The 13,989-nt window shown below is 52.8% G+C and overlaps 1 protein-coding gene and 1 long non-coding RNA gene across 2 annotated transcripts in view; both read left to right on the top strand.

The window, feature by feature from the left end:
* The window catches only part of LOC308275117, a 562,357-nt gene that overhangs the window by 242,347 nt on the left and 306,021 nt on the right, over positions 1-13,989 (top strand). The gene's annotated exons all lie outside the window — the stretch shown is intronic.
* Positions 13,804-13,989, top strand: part of DNAH2 (dynein axonemal heavy chain 2) — a gene marked incomplete at both ends in the record, with an annotated part of 149,928 nt that continues 149,742 nt past the window's right edge. The window contains one exon of the mRNA XM_080712978.1: positions 13,804-13,981. Coding sequence (XP_080569104.1) covers positions 13,804-13,981 — 178 coding nt within the window. The remainder of the gene's footprint in view (positions 13,982-13,989) is intronic.

The raw sequence follows: 13,989 nt of genomic DNA, 5'->3' as shown, positions 1-13,989 counted from the left end.
AAGTCACACTGCGAGGGACACCTCTGGCATCTCCTGGGCCCCCTCTGCCTCACCATCTCCTTTGCCCCTTCTGGCTGCCGCCCTTGTCTCCACTCTTGGATCCCTTAAGACCCCCACCCCCCTCCCGCCCTTCCGTTTGGCCGTGGGCACCCCTCCGTCTCAGTGCCCCTTGGGGAGGGGCACAGGCTCAGCCTCCTCTCTGAGCAGGGCCCAGGCATTTTGTCTCCCTCATCCACCGAGAGTAGGGCGGGGATGGTCTGTCTGTGGGTTGGCGCCCCTTTCTTTCTGCCTCTCACTGTTTTTCTCTTCTCTCTTATCTCTTATTCTTTCCCTCTCTTCTGTCTCTAGGTCTGTTCTGTTGCTCTTCCCTCACCTCCTCCTCCTTCCATCTCCCTCTACCCTCTCGGCTTCCTATCCTGTGCCTCCCCCATCTCCTGGGTGGGGTGCCAAAGCATTTCTCCACTCAGCTCTCTGCCCTCCTTCTGACCTCTCATACCAACCCCTCCCCTCAGTCCGCCAAAAATGGGGGCCTTACAGGGAAGGCTGTGGCGCTCTACCCCAGCTCAGGCGTGGCAGCAGGGCCTCCTTCTCTGCCCTGCCCCAGGCCTCTACGTACTTACTCCAGCCATTTGGGGTGGTTGGGTCACAACAGCTACCATGAGAAGAAGTGTCCCGTTTTGTCCAGTGGCTGATAGCAAGATATGAACCTGTCGGGACATTGTGGACTTGGCCTGATGCTGAAAGGGCCACTTGGGACGAGAAGTGACCAGGCCGGGACAGAAGGGGCCTGGGAAGTAGCAGAAGCGGCGCAGCAGGAGCTGGAAGTGCCTTCATCCAGGACAGGAAGTAGCACTTCTGAAACAGGAAGTGGTCTGGCTGGAACTCCAAGTGGCCTAGTCTGGGGTGTGGGGGGTGGGAGGTGGCCGGTTCTTACCCTGTGGAGAAGGGGCAGGAGGAACGTCCTGTTTTGGGAGGAAGCTGGAACGTATTGACTGTGAGAGGACAGAGGTGGACTGAGGAGAACTTTCCTAGTGTTCAGTGGCGTTCCCCAGGATTTCCCTTCCCTTGTGCTCTGTGCGGATTTTAGGACAGCTAAGATGACTGCCATCTGCTGTGGCAGGCCCCATTGGTCTTGTTCTCCCTTTCCTGTAGCCCAGTATAATCTCTGTTAATCAACAGGACTACCCCAAGAACCCACGTGTACATGTTCTCCCTGGTAACCAGATGGCTGTCTTGTTTATCCCATTTTCCCTTCAAACACAACACAGCTCCCTTCTTAGTGACCAAACTGGTGGCCTACCGACTGGTCTAGCTAGACAGTGGTACCTAGCAATGGCTGCTGTTTCCATAGTGACCAACCTGTACCTCTTCCTGCCCTCTAGTGCACGATTGGCTGTTGCCTCAGTGTCCTCCCAGCTCAGTCTTATTAGATCAAAGCTGCCCTCGGGCACCAAATCGGCCACCTCAGTCACCAGCCAAGATGGTTGCTCTGTCCACCAGAGGTCAAGTCATCTCTCTGGTGCTGTAATTCCCAGCTCCTTCCCGGGAACAGGAAGTTGATATTGCCATGGGGGAGGTGGCGGGGTATGGCCGTCACCTCGATAGTTTTACTGTAAAAGGGAAATTTGAACAACAAAAACCAAAAAAAAAAAAAAAAAAAAAAGAATAAAAAACTTCAAAAGTGGATGAGACAGGCTGGAGAATGAATCGTGCGGCTTTCCAGATGAGGGTTGGAACCCATGAAGCAGAGGTGAAGAGGAGTGAGGGGATTGGTTGGGGTGGTGAGCTGGGCAGTGCATGAGGGTCATGGGCTGGAGAGAAGGCTGAGGGAGGCTAGGACCTCTGGGAGAGGGAGAGGGAAGGAACCCAAGTGGGAGGGGCTGCCAGTACACTCAGAAGAGGATGTATGTGGCTGGGCACATGCCTATAATCCCACTACCTGGGAGGCTGAAATAGGAGCATTACAGGTTTAAAGCTTGCATCAGCAACTTAGACTGTTTCAAAGGAGAAATAAAATAGGGCTGGGGATGTAGCTCAGAGGTAGGGTCCCCTTGGGTTCAGTTTTCAGTACTAAATAAATAAAAGGGAGGGTGCAGTGAGGCGTGGTGGTACACGCTTGTAATCCCCATGCTTGGGAGGCTGAGACAGAAGGATGGCACAGGTTCAAACCCAGCCTCAGCTACTTAGGTTCTCAGCAACTTAGTGAAACCCTGTTTCCAAGTAAAGTATAAAATAGGTCTGGGAGTATAGCCCGGAGGTAGGAAGCCCCTGGGTTCTACCTCCACTACCACAAAAAAAAAAAAAAAAGGGTGGGGGTGCAGTTCAGAGGCAGAATACCCCTGGATTCAGTCCCTAGTAAAACACACATACACACACACACACACACACACACACACACACACACACGTGTGATGACACACACCTGTAATCCCAGTACTTGAGAGGCTGAGACAAGAGGATTACAGGTTTAAGACCAGCCTCAACAATTTAGCAAGACTTTCAGCAACCTAATGAGACCCTCTTAAAAAAACAAATAAAAAAGGGCTGGGGTGAGCCAGGTGTGGTGGCGCGCACTTGTAATCCCAGCATTTGGGAGGCTGAGACAGGAGGACCATGGTTCGTGGACAGCCTCAGCTACTTAGTAAGGCCCTTTGCAGTTCAATGAGACCCTGTTTCAAAAATAAGAGTTTTAGCCAGGCGTGGTGGCGCACGCTTGTAATCCCTGCACTTAGGAGGCTGAGACAGAAGGATCGCACGGGTTCGAAGCCAGCCTCAGCTACTTAGTGAGGCTCTCAGCAACTTAGTGAGACCCTGTTTCCAAATAAAATATAAAAAAGGTCTGGGAGTATAGCCCAGAGGTAGAAAGCCTCTGGGTTCCACCCCCAGTACCACCAATAAATAAATAAATAAATAAATAAATAAATAAATAGTTTTAAAGATATTCCATCCTCCCCCATTCCCTCCCCTCTGATTGGTCACCTTAATTGCTTTTCAATAGGGCCCTTTCTACTACTCGAACTCCTCCTGTACCCAAAAATAATACTAATAAAAAAATAAAGAGTTAAAAAAATTGGGCTGAGGGTGTAGATAGGAGGTAGAATGCCCCTGGGTTCCATCCCCAGAATGGCAAAAGTAAAAAAGGACTGGGGTGTAGCTTGGAGGTAGAATGCCCCTGGGTCAACCCCCAGTACCATTAAAAAACAAAATAAAACCAAAAAACAGGTGTGGTGGTGCACGCTTGTAATCCCAGTACTTGCGAGCCTGAGATAGGAGGATCTGGGTTCACGGCCAGCCTCGGCTACTTAGTGAGGACTTCTGCCACTTAATGAGACCCTGTTTCAAAAATAAGAATAAAAAAAAATCAGGCTAGAGGTGTAGTTTTGGGGTAGAATGCTCCTGGGTTCAACCCCCAGCACCACATACACACGCGCGTGCGTGCACACACACACACACAAACACACACACAATGTGTGTGAGTATACAGTCCCGTGTGGGCGGAGCATCTATTGCTAAACCAAAGCACCTGGAGAACAAGGAAGTCGCAGTTAGGAGCAAAGTGGTGAAGACATGTCACATGTTAAAGCATTCTTTACCCTCCCTCCTCAAGACACCTCTGACTCAGGAGTTTTGCTATTGGGCACCCATATGGGGAGAAGGGATGTAGCTGATCAGAAGAAACTAGGAAGGACTCAGGCTGGTCAAGAAAAATCTGCCTGCTGGTATACCCATAGCCCAGGCTCTTGTCCCCCTAAAAGCTCAGGTGCCCCCCCACTGGAGCCTATTCTCCAGGCCACAAAGGCAGCCGTCAGGAGCCTCACTGAAGCGAGTCAGCAGGGGTCACAACCTCTGCCCTCCCTGCACCGCCCCTGACTTTAGGTCCCCTCCTGCTGTCTCCCATCTGCCTGGGGGTCAAGGGGTCCCCCATCCCCTCCTCTGTCCGCTGGGGCCACTGCCCCTCCCCCATCTCAGTGAGTGGCCTGGGTCCTGAGAGGTGCTGGCACTGCAGGAGGGGAGTTCAAAACTAGGGTTCAGGTGCTGGGCTGTGTGGAATTTACTCCTGCCATCTGAGCCCACACTGGAGCTGCCCGAGGTGGGGAGGCTCGAGGGGGGTGGAAGGGCTGGTCCCTGGCCCTTAGTGGGGGTTGGTTGTCTTGGCAACATCCCCTTCTCCACACAATGGGAAGCCCCCCTCAGCCTCCCGCGTGGATGGAGCCGACAGCCCCATCGCTGGCTATCAGCCTCAGGGACTTGGCAACCGTCACTATGGCAACCCAGAGCCCAGCAACAGGGCCCACTGAGAAAGGGAGGGGTCCAAGACTGGGGCAGGGCTGCATGTGTGAGGGGGCAAGGGAGCTGAGGGAGTGTCCCCATGACACATATGTCTAGAGGTACAGGTGGAAACAAGAGGGAAGAGAAGTGGATAAATTGTCTCCATGACAGAAAAACACCTCACCAAAGCAGCCAAGGCAGAGACAGGAAGACACCTGGGGACCGATGCACAGCTGGGGAGAGGAACGGCATGCGCCCGCACGGTGCTGCGGGACACACCCCCTCGGAGCCCTGGCAGCCATGGACTCCCCACCAACCGCCTGACATTAACAGCCCGACACCTACAACCTTTCCCATGTGCAGTGACATATAGTTTTTGAGCTATTTGAGAATGCTGTGTTCTGCACAGATTAACACATGCCATCCTGTTGGCTTTCTGGGTACAAGCACCCAAACGCACTTGTAGGGTAACAACTACAGTGAAAAGAACAGAGAGGCAGGAAGACATTCATTGGTTAATTTGTTCATTCAGCCACTCACCATTGTGCCTACTTTGTTCCAGAGACTATTTCAGGCACCAGGAGTGCGTTGTAAGACAAAGTCCCTGGTTTTGTTTTGGCAAGTCCACATTTTAAAACATTTATTTAAAAATTTTTTTCATAGCTGGGTGTGGTGGAACACACCTGTAATCACAGTACTTGGGAGACTGAGACAGGAGGATCACAGGTTCGCGGCTAGCCTCAGTTACTTAGTGAGGCCCTCCCCAACTTATTGAGACCCTGTTTCAAAAGAATGAAAAAGAATAAAAGATCGAAGGTAGAATGTCCCTGGGTTCAATCCCCAGTACTGCAAAAATAAATAAATAAATAAATAAATAAATAAATAAATAAATAAATAAATGTAAAAACCGGCTGGGGGGTATATTTCACAGGTAAGATGCCCCTGGGTTCAATCCCCAGTACCAAAAAACAAAATTTATGTCCTGCACCTTATTTATATATTTAGTACTGAGATTGAATCCAGATGTATTCTACTTTTGAGCTAGATTCTCAGCCCTATTTTTTATTTTTTTGAAATAAGGTCTCACTAAGTTGCTGAGACTGCCCTTAAGCCTGCAATCCTCTTGTCTCAGCCTCCCAAGTACTGGGATTACAGGCTTGTGCCATCCCACCCAGCTATGCTCCCAACGTTTTGCGTATGTGTGGTCTTGGGAATTGAAGCCAGGACTTTATTTATTTATTTATTTATTGATTGATTGATTGGTGGTACTGGGGTTCCTGGAAACCCTTCTACCTCCGTGTTACACTCCAAGACCTATTTTATATTTTTATTTGGAAACAGGGTCTCTTAAGCCAGCTGAGGCTGGCTTCGAATCTGCAGGATCCTCCTGTCTTCGCCTCCCAAGCGTGGGGATTACAAGTGTGCACCACCACGTCCGGCTCCTACTTTATTTTTATTTTGAAATAGAGTCTCACTAAATTACTGTGCTGGCCTCCACTCTGAGATCATCTTGTCTCAGCTCCTCAAATACTGAGATAACAGGTGCGTGCTACCATGCCCAGCACCCGCCTCTCCCCTTTTCGATGGTGCTGGAGATTGAAGCCAGGTCCTCCCACATGCTAGGCAGGAACTGTAACAGTGAGCCTACTCCTCCACATTGAGGCCTGAAGTCCATGGGGAAATGCCTGAGATTAGGAGATCTCCCTGAGGAAACCAGGAACCGGAACAACGAGGACCTGTAATCATGTGGAGAAAGCCAGGCTCTACCAGGAAGGGCACGCCAGCCAGAGGGAACAGCAAGCGCAAAGCACAGCGTGGGGATAGTAAGAAGGACAGTGCACCACACCCAGTTCCAGGTGTATCCTGTCCTTCCCTAGCCTCTTGGCAAGTCACTGGGTCTAGAATGCACTTCAGGAGGCTGATCTAACGCCCTCTTCCATTTGCCCCTTTGCTCATTGCATGTCTGTGAACCAGTGTATTTTCTTCATGTACATTTGAAGCCCTGGGGAGGCGAGGATGGTGCTCTGAGCTTCTGGGGGTGCAGAGTCCGGAGCTGGCAGACAGAAGAGAAGTAAAGGGACCAGAGGGCTGGGGACCAGGAAGTTAACGCTGCCCCCTCCTGTGCTGTCTCAGGACAGCACAGGATCAAGGCTGTCCTGAGAGTTGAGCGGCAGACAGCGCAAACTTTGCCCTCCCCCAAAGGGAGCCAGTGGAGCTGGGATGCAGCCCAGCGGCAGGGCGCATGCTTTGCACGCATGAAGCCCTGGGTTCAATCCCCGCACTGCAAAAACAAACACCACCAACAAAAGAGAGCCATTGAGGGATATAAATTCTTCCAGGGGAGGGTAAGGTTTGTGTTTGGGGTATTAAGAAAAGGGGAAGAGCCGGGCGTGGTGGCACACGCTTGTCATCCCAGCATTCGGGAGGCTGACACAGGAGGATAGTGGTTCGTGAGGCCCCTTCCAACTCAGTAGACCCTGTTTCAAAATAAAGAATAAAAAATAGGGCTGGGGGTGTAGCTTGGAGGTAGAATGCATCTGGGTTCCAATACCAGTATCACAAGAGAAAGAAAGAAAGAGGAAAGAAAGGAAGGAAGGAAGAAAAAAGAAAAGAAAAGAAAGAAGGAAAGGAAGAAAGAAACAAAAAAAGAAGAGGGAAATGGGGTGAGGGCTTGCAGTAGGAATATTTTTTGAAGTACTGTATATTGAACCCAAGGGTGCTCTACCACTGAGCTAAATCCCCAGCCCTATTTATTTATTTTTTTTTAAATTTTGAGATAGGGTTTTGCTAAATTTCCCGGACTGGTCTCAAGCTTGTGGTTTTCTTGCCTCAACCTCCTGAGTAGTTGAATCATAGGCATTTATCACTGTTCCTGGATTGTAATGGGAATTTTCTTTTCTTTTTTTTTTTTTTTTTTTTTGGTGGTACTGGGGTTCCTGGAAGCCCTTCTACCTCTGGGCTACACTCCCAGACCTATTTTTTATATTTTTATTTGGAAACAGGGTCTCTTAAGCTAGAGAGGCTGGCTTCGAACCTGCGCGATCCTTCTGTCTCTGCCTCCCAAGCGCTGGGATGACAAGCATGCGCCACCACTCAAGGCTGCTTTTTTTTTTTTTTTTTTTTTGTGGTACTAGAGATGAAACCCCAGGGACATTCTACCTCTGAGCTACCACCCCAGCCCTATTTTTATTCTTTATTTTGAAACAGAGTCTCACTGAGTTGCAAAAGGCCTCACTAAGTAGCTGATGCTGTCTGCAAATCCAGATCCTCCTGTCTCAGCCTCCCAAATGCTGGGATACCACCACCATGCCCAGCTTCTTTTTCTCCTTCCTCCCTCCCTCCCCCCCCCTCTCTTCTCTCTCTCTGCTACTGAGGATTGAACTCAGTGGTATTCTACCTCTAAGCTACACCCCAGCCCTATTTGTATTTGGAAACAGTCTTGCTAAGTTGCAGAAGGCCTCATTAAGTTTCTGAGGCTATCCTCAACCTGAGATTTCCTGTCTCAGCCTCCCAAGTACTGGGATTACAGGTGTGCGCCACCATGTCCAGCTGTAGTGGGAATTTCTGATGTGGAATGGTTGATATCACATCTGGGATTTCAGTTTAGAATAAAAAAAGAGAGAGCTGGCAAGAGAGAGACCTTCCTAAAGGGTATGCGTTAGCACCCAAGGACATAGGGATCACCCTTCCTGGGAGATCCGTACATAGGTGGGGAGAAGTGTTGCAGGGTGGCTCAGAGGCAGGAGACTGGCTGACACGGGCTTGGAGAGCTGGGTGGGGGCAGGAGGAAGGATTTGGGATGAATGGCAATGACAAATGGGTGGTAAGAATGGTGTTTGCCAGGTGGCAAGGAAAGCGGATTCCTGGAGGGAGTTTTAAGGCACCAGGTCCCAGGTACTCCTGATTCCCACAGGGAGCCGAAGCATGGCTTCCTGGTTCTCCTTTTTCTTTCCTGTTGCTCTCAGAAACTCAGGCGTCAGCTTCCTCCAAACCCAGTGGCTGGTGGGGTGGGGGCCTGAGCAGGCTGGGGGGGCGGCAGCTGGCGAGTGAGGAGGAATCTGTGTGCTCAGCAAACAGCAGCCTCGGTGCCCAGGGGCTGCCTCCTCCCTCATCAATCAGCCCAGCCAAATGTCCTTGCATTCCCACCACCCCAAGGGGACTGGGGCTGGGCCAGGGTCCCCAGGGGAGTGTGGTGGGGTGGGGTGGGGCACTTGGCTCCTCATCCCTTGGCCCCTGCTCTCTTCTTTCTGGAGGCTCTCATTTCTTCGTGGCATGGGATGACTGTCCTGGCCCCTGCTTGTGGGGGCATCTGCTACAAATCACCTGTGGGGGGTGGCTGGGGGCAAGAGGGATGAGTCAGGGCTGTGGAGGAAGCCTCTCTGGTTCTCACGGGACCGGCCCAGGGCACAGTCAGCAGGGAGGCTGCTGGCACAGAGGCCCTGTCCCCCCTGCCTGGCCTCTCCATCCTGATGGATGCTCTGGACAGCACACTGAGACCCTGGCCCCTGGATGTCCTCTCTCTTTCCACCCTCTCCTTGCTGCCCCCAGCCCTCATACCCTGTTCTCCCCAAGATCCTGAGGTCTGGCACCCCAGCTCACCCCACATCTGATGCTCCCCAGTGGGGACAGGGCCTTAGACCCTCCCCTCTAACTTCCTCTCCCCCTCCCTGGCCCTTGCTCCCCTCGGGGACCCAGGCGTCCTGCCCACTCCCTTCACCATAACAACTGCTCTTTTTAGAGTTGCTTAAGACTTTAATATCATTTCATTAAGTCAGTGCGTTCTGAGAACGTTGGGGGCACAAAGAGCCTGGGGGTGGGCCAAAGTGGGCCAAGGTAGGGGAAGAAGGGAAGACCTCCCCCAGCCCCTCTCCGTGGAGATGCCGCTGAGAAATCAAATATTGACAGTGAACTTATTAGATGTGGGACAGGGGTGTGTGTGGGGGGGAGCTGTGGGAATGGCCGGATGCCTGGGTTCTGAGGGTGATGAGGTTCTGGGAGGAGGGAGCCGCCTGTGGGGGAATGCACACGGCCAAGCAACTTGGGGGTCCAACCTTCTGCCCCCTTCCCTTCTGGTGGCGCGCTTGCTCCCCTGGCGGCTGCTCCTCAGATGTCCCCTGGAGCCCCTGGGGACAAGACCCCCATTGCAGCTGTGGCTGCCCCCCCTTCCTCCCTTCCCTCTACCTCCACCTCTGTTGATGAGCTTCAGCAGCGTTTAATCGGATTGAGCAGTAATTAGCAAAGCGAGATGTTTGATTACCTATTTAGCATAATGTGGGGGGCTGGGATCCCTAGGCACAGCCACAGTTGCCGGGGGAGTCAGAAAAGAAATGGGGTCTGTGCAAAGTTCCTTCCCCTGAGGGATTCATGAACCTGCCCTTGGGGCTCTTCGCTCCCTGCCTCCCCTCAAATTTCCACTCCTTTGGGGTTTTTGCCTGGGGGCTCTGACCAATCCTATCATCCATCCATCTCTCTGTCTCTGTCTCTCTCTGTGCCTTCCGTTACTGGATCACCTACATGTCCCATCATAGCCCTGCATGTGGAGCAGCTGGTTTTGGGGTGTGGCAGTATCTCCCTTTCCTTCAATCCCTGCTCTCAGCAACAGGAGTCTGGGCCGGGCTGGAGGCCACAAATCAGAGCCCAGAGAAACGCCTTGAGGATAATTGGAGCAGCGGTGGCAGGCCAAGTGCAGGGGCTGTCAATTCTGGAAATAAAGATCGAGTAGGTGGGATGGGGAGGTCAGGGTGTGGATTAATCCACCCGCCCTGCCAGACTGGCATAATAAGACCTGTCAGGTGTGAACACCGGTACCAGAAAAAGGGGGAATTGAGGTGCCAGCTTCTTTCCTCCTCCAGCAAAGGAAATGTCATCAATTTAGTTCCTCATGGAAATGTAATCAGTGGGCTCGCTGCTGGCTTTGTCTTAATTAGGCACTATTGATGGAAGCAGGGAGGGAGCCTCCCCACCCCCTGTTTCTGCTTCCTCCCTGTATTTCCCACATCTCCCTAAAGCTGCTCCCGACTCCCAGGTACAGCTCAGGGTTCTAGGCGCCTTCTAGGGCCCCCCCGGCCCGCAGCGCCCCCTAGCATCCTTTGAGGTCTGCCCCTCCTCCACACCCCTCTTCTCTTGCACCCTCTAGCCGCAGCCTTTGTTCCTATAGAAAGCAAAGCCCCTCCTCGGCCGGGTCACCTTCCCCAGGGAGTCTCCGCCTCTTGTCCCCCCCCCCCACCACCACCCTGCAAAAAAAAAAAAAAAAAAAAAAAAAAGCGATGCTTTCCAAAGCCAATCCTCGGATTCCAAAAATTCCAGTTCCAGTCTTCCCTCCCTTCCCCCGCCCAGAGCGGCCCAGCTATCCTAGACCCCAGTCCGGACTTAGAAGGGAGAACGAGCCGGAGGGCAGGGGTGCTCCAGCCCCGGTTTTTCTCCCGGACCCAGCTGCAGCCACGGCTGCCTAGAAATCCTGGAGCGCCTTCTAGGTGGCAAACGAGCCTCGCGGGCGGGACGCCGGGCGCCATCTGCTGGACCCGCTCGGGCTGGAGCTCACACACCTGGGAGCGGGGGTTCGGGCGCTTGGGTCCCCCTGCCTTTTCAATGACCTGCGGGGCCGTAAGGCATGGTCTTCAACTCCAGCCCTCCCAGCGTGGTCCTCACACGCACCCCCGCACCTTCCCGCCCGCCAAATTTAGTTGCTTGCCCCTGGGCCCCCAGGCCCCTTTGCCCCGGTCCAGGCGGGGAGACCTGCGCGGGGTGGGGCTGCGGAGCCTGGACCACGGCGCCTGCGCAGCGGCGGCGGGCTCCTCGGACCCGCCACTCACCCCTCCCCGCCCGGGGTTGCCATGGCGACGCGTGCAGGCGCGGGCCCCAGAGGGCCACGCAGCGGGGCAACTTGTTAGCTGGTGTGGCCCATCGGTCGGCCCAGGGAGGAGAGGGTCGGCGTCGTGAGGTGTGTGTCGGAGAAGGGGCAGCTCGGGGTAGGGGCGAGGGGTAGCTGGGGGAGGGGAGAGCAGGAATAGTTGGGGGGGAGAAAAATGGGCAGTTGGGAGAGAGAAATGGGCAGTTGAGAGGGAGAGAGAGAGAGGACAGCTGTGGCGGGGGGAGGAACTAGGAGAGGCGATTGGCGCGCGAGAGAAGAGGAGGCAGTTGGGGCAGTTGTGTGGGGAAGCGACTGTGAGGGGAAATTTGCCCTCCTGGTAAGCAGTTTGAGGCGAGGCCTCTGAGGTATTTCCCAATCGTAGAGTGAGTCCCCGGCTAGTGGGACAGCCGCCCCTGGGGCTGCCGTGCGGGATCATGGGGTGAGCCAGATGGAAGAGCTCCCGAGGCTCCGCTTTGACGCTTCCCTGGGGGCTGATGGAGGAGGCCGCACTGCCTTAGTTGGTTTTATTGATTTGTTGGCCCTAACAGAGCTTTTCCTCGAAGCAAAGTACAAATCCTTCAGGTTTGAATCATAACCTATGATCAATGTCTGTGGCAGCCCGTGGGGTTAAGGAAGGAAAGCCACAGGTGGCTGCCGGGCTATAGCTGAGTTAAAGAGTTCAGCATGGCCCCTGGGGTACCCCTGCACCCCCAGAGCCGTAGAGCTAGGCAAGTGCTTCACCACTGAGACACATCTCTGACACTTTTTATTTTGAGGCAGTTGCACAGGCTGGCCTTGAACTTCCATTGCTTCTACCTCCACCTGCTGAGCAGCTGGGATTACAGGCCTGTGGCACCAGGCCCGGCTGCCCTTGGGATTCTGAACACCTGCCAGAGATGCTCTTTTTCTGCCGTTCTTCTTTTCTGAGATGCACCACTGGGCCTTCCTCGGGCCTTTGTTTCATTTTCCCTATTATACAATTTGCAGTTCACTATTGGGTGATTTTTGTCCTTCCTGCTTCCAGTCTGTTCTCAGGGCATTTGAAATCAAATAATCCTGATCTTCCTCCTCTGTTAGCAGAGTCTGCCAACTTTGCTCACATATCTTCTCATTTCACAGAAAACAGGGCTGCGGCACCTCAGCAATTAAAAGCTAAAGAGAAAGCCGGGCGTGGTGGCACAGGCTTGTAATCCCGGCATTCGGGAAGCTGAGACTGGAGGATCGCGGACAGCCTCAGCTATTTAGTGAGGCCATTCGCAGTTTGGTGAGACCTCGTTTCAAAAATAAAAGGCTAGCCGGGCGTGGTGGCGCACGCTTGTAATCCCAGCATTCGGGAGGCTGAGACCTGGAGGATTGCGGTTCGCAGACAGCCTCAGCTACTTAGTGAGGCCCTCTGCAACTCAGTGAGACCCTGTTTCAAAATAAAGAATAAAAAATAGGGCAGGGGCTGTAGCTCAGAGGTCAAATGCCCCTGGGTTCCATCCCCAGACCCGCAAATAAATAAATAAATAAATAGCTAAAAAATAGGGATGGGGGTGTAGCTCGGAGGTACAGTGCCTCAGGGTTCCAACCCCAGAACTGCAAAAATAAATAAATAAATAAATAAAAATAAAAAGAAGCTGGATGTGGTGGTATATGCCTATAATCCCAGTACTTGGGAGGTTGAGACAGCAGGATCTCAGGTTTGAGTTTCTAAACACATACGGGGAGAGAGAGAGAGGGAGAGATAGAGAGAGAGAGAGAGAGAAGCAAGAAAGAGAGTAAGAAAGAAAGAAAGAAGCCGGGCGTGGTGGCACACGCTTGTAATCCCCACACTTGGGAGGCAGAGACAGGAGGATCGCGCAGGTTCGAAGCCAGCCGCGCGCGCTGGCTTAGGAGACCCTGTTTCCAAATAAAAATGTAAAAATAGGTCTGGGAGTGTAGCCCGAAGGTAGAAGGGCTTCCAGGAACCCTAGTACCACCAAAAAAAGAAAGAAAGAAAGAAAGGAAGGAAGGAAGAAAGAAAGAAAGAAAGAAAGAAAGAAAGAAAGAAAGAAAGACTGGGGGTGTAGCTCAGTGGTGGAGAGCCTTTGGGTTCAATTCCTAGTTAAAACACACAAATTAAGGACAGGAGTGGCAAACACTGCTCTTCTTTGTCTGAGGCTGTTGCATTTTTTAATGTGGGCAGGAGGAGTGCATTTTTTCCATTTAATTGGGGAGGAAAGGAGGTACACAGGAAAATCATCTTGGCTTGCTTTAATGACTTGACAGTGCAAAGGGCAGGGAGCATGGGGACAGTCTTCCTTTCCATCGGTCTGTTCACTTACCCAAATACGATGGCTTGATAGGCCTTTTCCTGGTTATCCTACATTTCCCATACCCCTGGGTAGACAAGGGGGTTTCCTAAACCCTCACTAGTAGGTTGTCTATTATTTTTCATCTCCGTTTATTCCTAAGGTCTTGAGACTGACTTTGATTTTTAACCCAGTGCTCCGAACTACACCCTCAGCCCCCAAGACCCCTATTGGGTGCGAGCCTCCTGTAGGCGAGCAGGGTATAGGTAGCCCCAGAAGAGATTGTCATATTGGGGGGGTCTCATTCAATTTGTGAATCCAAGAGGGACTCTTCTGTCCGGGGGCTGGGTTAGGGGTGGGATCCGGCGATGCATTCCCAGCACCCGTGTACCTGCAGGTTTTGCCCACACGATGTCCAACAGAGCTGAGAAGAAACGGAAAGCCGGTAGCCGGGGAGGCTCCCGGGCGAACCGAGTGGGACGAGCAGCTCCGGCCCCTCTGGCCACACAGGCATCGGAGGACGTCCAGCCTGCCAGCGCCACTGAGCCGGAGCCTGAGCTAGAGCCCCCGATCCTCCACGAGGAGCCTGGTGGGTGC

The sequence above is a fragment of the Muscardinus avellanarius genome (assembly GCF_963383645.1).
Source record: "Muscardinus avellanarius genome assembly, chromosome: 16".
In the NCBI taxonomy this organism is placed as follows: Eukaryota; Metazoa; Chordata; class Mammalia; order Rodentia; family Gliridae; genus Muscardinus; species Muscardinus avellanarius.
Note: the sequence above shows the minus strand (reverse complement) of the source record. Positions and strands in the feature narration are given on the sequence as shown.